Here is a 6,000-nt window from a genome sequence, read left to right on the forward strand (position 1 = left end):
CAATAACATTAGTATAGGCAATTCTAAACAAAAGAGGATTCATATTTATGGTAACACTAGGGTTCAGCTTTCAGGTCAAGCAGGTTTGGTCCACAAATGTAAGAGACTGTATTCAGTTGGAATTCCTGGGTATGTCCAGGCCTATATGCTTGAATTGACAGGGGCCTGAACTGATCTAATCAACAGTGAGACGTTTACCAAGAGGCCGAGAGGTAGACTGGGAATGGCACGGTTTTGTCTGGCCGGAGGAGGCTGAAAATCCTTTATAGCTATATCATGCCAAACATACCTTGCATGGGAAAAAACTATGCTGCCTAGGTGACAAAAACGGGCTAGACACCTTTATAAGATGTATCCTTTGCCAGGTTACTATACCCTTTGCAGACACTACCATTATTACTGAAACATAAAGATGTCCAAAATCTCAACAAGACCCTAACAAATGTCCACGTATTGCTCTTTGTAAACTGCATCTTCCAAAGGACAAGGGGGGAATGGGTATACCTAATCCCCGCTTACACAATCTGGCTTGTCAGGTAGTGTGTGGACTGGCTGGCACATAGGTCTGTGTACTCAAATTATACCCTAGAGGCAGCCCTGGTATCTCCCTTCAATCTATCATCAATGCTCCATTTCCCACTGAAAGTTCTACCTACACATTTTAAAAATAACTCTCTCATACGAGACACTGTGATAGCATGGTTGGAAATTTGCAGGCTCACAAGTGCAACTTCCACCATCTCTAACCATTTGCCCATACAGGGCAACCCTATGTTCCCCCCAGGAATGGATCACGAGGCCGTCATTTACTGGACTTCCAAAGACCTAACTCGTGTTACCTCCATACTTAGTCATGGCTCCTGCACTACTCGATCCTTCCAGGAGATATCTCAACAGTTCCATCTATCCCCCATCACATTTTCTATTACTGCCAGCTGGTGGACTTTATTAAATCTCAGCTAGGTTGAGGGAGGACTGAGCTGGTGTACCTGGTAGTGGATAGGGCAATAAAACGGAAGCATTACTCTATCTCGACACTGTACTCTCTGCTCTTGCAACACAACACCTCCCTGCTGACCCTATCCCTTCTAAAGGGCTGGCCTAAAGATATCCCGGAGTTGGAAGACACCACAAAACTCATGGAGGGCTACAAGACGATCCGCAAAATTATTATCAACGAGCAATGGAGGGAGACTCAGTTTAAAATAATTCACAGGGCATTCATACCTGCCTTGATGGATGCGTCAAATCCTTTACTGGTTGTCTGTCCCGGGTGCGGGGTTTCTAGACCTAGTCTACTCCACCGGTTCTGGTCATGCACAGCTATACAGATCTATCGGAACCAAATTATCCAATACATATATGGGATCACGAAGACCAGCTTGCCTAAAGATCCACTTCTTTGTCTATTTAGTTGTGCACCATCTGCAAACGCAGCCCTTCTGACCACAGGGAAACCGCTGTCCTTGTCCCCATGGATAAATCTATGCCTTTTAATGGCCAGGAGAGTTCTACTCCGGGCCTGGACCTCCCCACACAGCCCAGCACTGTCTTCTGTCAAGAAAGAACTGAAAATTGGATGCTATGTTACAGAACTTTGGACGCACCAAATGCTTCTTTACATGATGGAGAACCTTCATTGAACACACCTTAACATTGACTGAAAGTTGTCATCTCATGACCACCTTTCAGTTTACAACTTGGTATTCCAAAGCCAACCTTGCCAACACCCTGGGCAAACTTAAGGTACCTGAATCTGCTCCCATCTTGGGTAATGATCCCCCTGGTGGGATGATAACTACACCCATCTGTTAAAAAGTATTACTGTTCCCTGTGATCACATTTGTTGTATATACGAGGTATATTCTAGGCAAGGCTCAATACTTATTGGCACCCCCTCATATCCTAATAGTCCCTATGACTCAGTGCAGATTTTCATAGGCTAGAGTTTGGGGTTTAGACTAGTTGCACTATGACTCCCTGTTTGTGTTCTATCCCATGAACGGAGACCCTCTTCCTCCTCACACCAACACATTGCGGCATGAGCCTGGGTTACTCATTTCCTCCACACTTCTCAGTTCTTATCATTATCAACATATCTTCTCTTGATGCTTGGCTTGATAAGCCCCACACTGGTCAGCTATTCTGTTTAGAGATATCTTTACTGTTACTTTGAGAATTTATGATGATCGAGTCATATCTCTTATTTTTGTGTTTCTTGTGTAAAGTTTTTCATTTTGCCTCCTCAACAACTTTCAGTTTTGTATTTTCGACACTACTATAATTTACAAAATTTTAATAAAGATTGTTAAAAACAATGGCCTAGAAGATCTCAAACACACCATGGTAACTGGATTGAGTCCTTGAAATGCTTTCCATTTGATGCTGACCCACACTCACCATGGAAACATTGTTTGGCTCCCAGCATACTTGGTAGAACATTACCAAGTATGAAGTAAAAATAAGTAAATGTTGCAGGGAGAGGGGGTAACTAATTTATGTGTGTATGTATGGGTATGTAAATGTATTGTAGTAGAGAAAGGTTAAAATCAAGGGCAAAAATAGAACAGTGCAGTGTTACAGGTTTCCCCACTATATATAAGAGCTGACAGAGGCAGGAGAAACTGATGAGCTTTCCAAAGTTTCCAATTAAAAACAGAAACTGCATTTTAGAGTGTAAAATTAAACCAATGATCTAAAAAAAATAGGTTTACTAATGCAGTTACATCTTTTTTTTTCTTATAGATTGAGCCCATTACCTCACTGGGAAAAGAACTGCTATTGTACCCATGTGGTCAACGCAAGAACAGCTGTGACTATACTGACCTCATATCATAAAGGACTGGACTTCACCTTTTCATGACTAACTGCCTTGGGAACTAAATACTTACTGCTCCTTATTATTAGCCAGTATGCCAAGAAACTCATGCAATCATACATTCGGTGGTTCAATTCCATAGGATACATATATGACTGAAGTAGATATATGGCTTTATCCTCCAATGTCATGGTTTGATAGCACCTAGCCTATCCCCTGGACTTTTTTTGCTATATTCAAACCCGCATAACTAAAACAAAACCACTCAAGCTCTGGGTTTAAGCTACAGGAATGTTGTGTCATCGGTGCACTATAACAAAAATATTTCTCAGCAATAAATGCAAAAATAGTTTACTAGAGTTTTAGTTACATTTTCTTTTTTCATTCTGTATTAATTCTGCTCTCCTATGTAATCAGATAATATCTTATTCATTGTTTTAACTGTGGCAGTGTTGGGATACTAGATGAGATCTTGACCATTCCTTATGGCTTGTATTCTTATGCAAGGAAGCACCACCTTTTGACAATAAATAGCCATTATATTATTCAATGGAGGGTTACCAAAACTTTAATTGGAAATCACTCTTTCAAGACTAAAGGCTGAAACCCTAGGTTCATGTATTTATTAAAGTACACGTAAACCCAAAATATTTATTCAGCATGCTTGGCATCATGACTCTCTGTATACAGTTTCTTCAGTAACCTTTTTTAGGTCATTTGTTGTAAAAATTCTTACCTGGAGATCCTGCTAGTAACAGCACTTTTATTTGCTGCCTAACAACAGCAAGCCACTGATGTGCAATTAGCAAAAGTGTAGCCAGCCTGCTGTGTACGTTCTTTCAGTTGGCCACTTTGCTGTCTATCAGGTCTATCACATACGCACACAGGAACAACCAGCTAATGAAGCTTGGACAGCAGGCTGCTGTAAGGCACAATGCCAAACATACTAAAAAAAAATTCAGACTCTATGTACACTTCAAGTAAAATAAACACATCCACCATACTGCAACTTCAATTTCATAACGCGCAATGGGATTGTATAATATAGTATATCCCTTTTAGTTATTGTTTTCCTATTAATGTTGTCTCATATTGGCTTCACAAAATATTAATACCCACATAACATATGCCTACATGCAGCAATATTATTTGTGCAGCATCAGATGTCTTCATAAAATGTAGGCCAACAATCTCAGTCATTGGGGTTTCAGTGTAAAAGGAATACTGTACAACATAGAATTCCTTGTTAACTGTTTTATGTTGGCCACACTAAATCATAGGTTCTCAATGACTGGCAATTATTGAGGATGTATTTTTGACAGATTCAGTGTACTGTTGGAATAGTATATTAGCAAATGATGATTCTAAACAAAATATTTTTTTTAGTTATTTACATACTGTACATGAAACATGATTTGGAAAAAGTTTATACAACGTACATACATAGGAGGTACTACTGTCAACAGGTTAGTACATACTTCAGATAAGATAAGCGAACACAGGTTATTATAAAGAGGTATAGTCTTTAATAAAATGGAGAAACACTGTACTAAACCACAACATACTGCATAATATGATAGCAGGTATTGAGCTATTTTCAGTATCACAGACTAGATGTTTGAGTGCCTATTTACTCACCATGATAAATGCAGATGCAGACCCTTTAACCCCATTTCCCACAACTGCCTTTGTTACTGGGTATGCTCAAGGAACATAGCTTAGAGAGGCAGAATAAACTGGGCAAATACTCTGCAGCCAGGTAAGTGGCCCTCCACTGTCAGAACGGACATGCAGGCAGCCAGACAGAAGAATAATACCATACAGTTTCTCCCGAAGACTTGACTACTATGGGGATCACCTCCCCAGTTGCTAGTACCCCAGTTTCAGTGAGGTGGCCCTTTGTCCTTAGATCCCTCCACCTATCCCGCTGTGTTACCCTGGACTTGGGAAGGATGTTGTATATGGGTTTTCTGAATGGTTTAACTGAAATAGTGATTCTCAGTTAGACTCTCTATTGTTATTTAGTCTTATAGAAACTATGCTGCACAGCCACATGCTACACTATCTCAGCCTCAGAAACATTGTTCTGAAGAGTTCATGTTTGTGCACCTTTCATAGTCTGTTTTGTATTATTCTGCAGTGAATGAATTCTTTTTGCCATCCTGAACCTGTTTTGCCTTGCTGCTTTGCATGTATTTGGTAAATCTGATCATTCAGCTGTTTATCTATTTTGTTAAATATGTATTTTTAAATGTATTGTACATACAAGCTCTACATACAATTACTTTGCATACAAGACTTTATTTTACAATGAACTGTCTTTAATGTAACCATCTATTTCTGGATAATGCCCTGGCACCTTAATCTCTTGGTGCCGGCCCTGTTAAAATAACTTACTGTGCTGAGAGCACGCTCCCTGCATGCTCCCAGCATGGTAGCTGGTATGGATCAGTAAGCTCACAATGCATACTTGCGATCAGGAACCTTACGAGTATGAGACAGCCAATCACTTGTAGTCACATGACCCGAATGCCCGCCTCCACCTCCTAGCTTTTAGAGCTCTTAAAAAGCCAGGAGGCAGTTGGCGTCAAGGGGTTAAAAAGGCAATAATGCTGGAAGATTAGTCAACAGTACTTCAGTGATATAGTAGTTCTTACTTTTTTTAGTACGCTGATTTTCTAAATCACAAAAAGGAGGCCAAGAAGCTTCATTTACTAAAGGGTAGATTGCAGCACAAATCGGAGAAAAATAATCTCAACATTATGTCAAAAATATATGGCCAACTAATAGAGGCCATGGATTTAAATGTTTAAAGGGTCAAGGTCGACAGTCTTTGATTGACAAATACAGTATGCTTTTGACATTAGTTTCTGAGATAATTTAGAATTCAACGTAGGTGCAATTGACTGGTAGTTGACCTCCTTCTGACTTGCATTTGACCTACTTCATGCTTCTTTTGCATTTTTATAGACTTGTATGGGAAGAATACTGTTCTAAAGTGTACAGAGGCCCATCAACACTGGCCTTATAGTGATACCTGTTTAAGCACTGGTAGTGACCAGGGCTTGGAGCACACTTGGATAGAAGGCAGTATTTTTTAAGACCGTCAGGCAGGGAGATTTCAGGAGAGCATTGGGTGATTCTGTAGGGTGAAGACCAAAAACCTGTCAGGTTTTATTGTG

The 6,000-nt window shown here is 40.1% G+C and overlaps 1 protein-coding gene across 1 annotated transcript in view; it reads left to right on the top strand.

The window, feature by feature from the left end:
• Window positions 1-5,102, top strand: part of SH2D4A (SH2 domain containing 4A) — a 119,356-nt gene extending 114,254 nt beyond the window's left edge. Inside the window, exon 9 of the mRNA XM_089675292.1 lies at window positions 2,746-5,102. Coding sequence (XP_089531418.1) covers window positions 2,746-2,838 — 93 coding nt within the window. The 3' untranslated portion in view covers window positions 2,839-5,102. The remainder of the gene's footprint in view (window positions 1-2,745) is intronic.
• Window positions 5,103-6,000: the final 898 nt, after the last annotated feature.

This window comes from Staurois parvus, unplaced genomic scaffold (assembly GCF_062004578.1).
Source record: "Staurois parvus isolate SC_StPar_1 unplaced genomic scaffold, SC_StPar_1.0 ptg000013l, whole genome shotgun sequence".
Lineage (NCBI taxonomy): Eukaryota > Metazoa > Chordata > Amphibia > Anura > Ranidae > Staurois > Staurois parvus.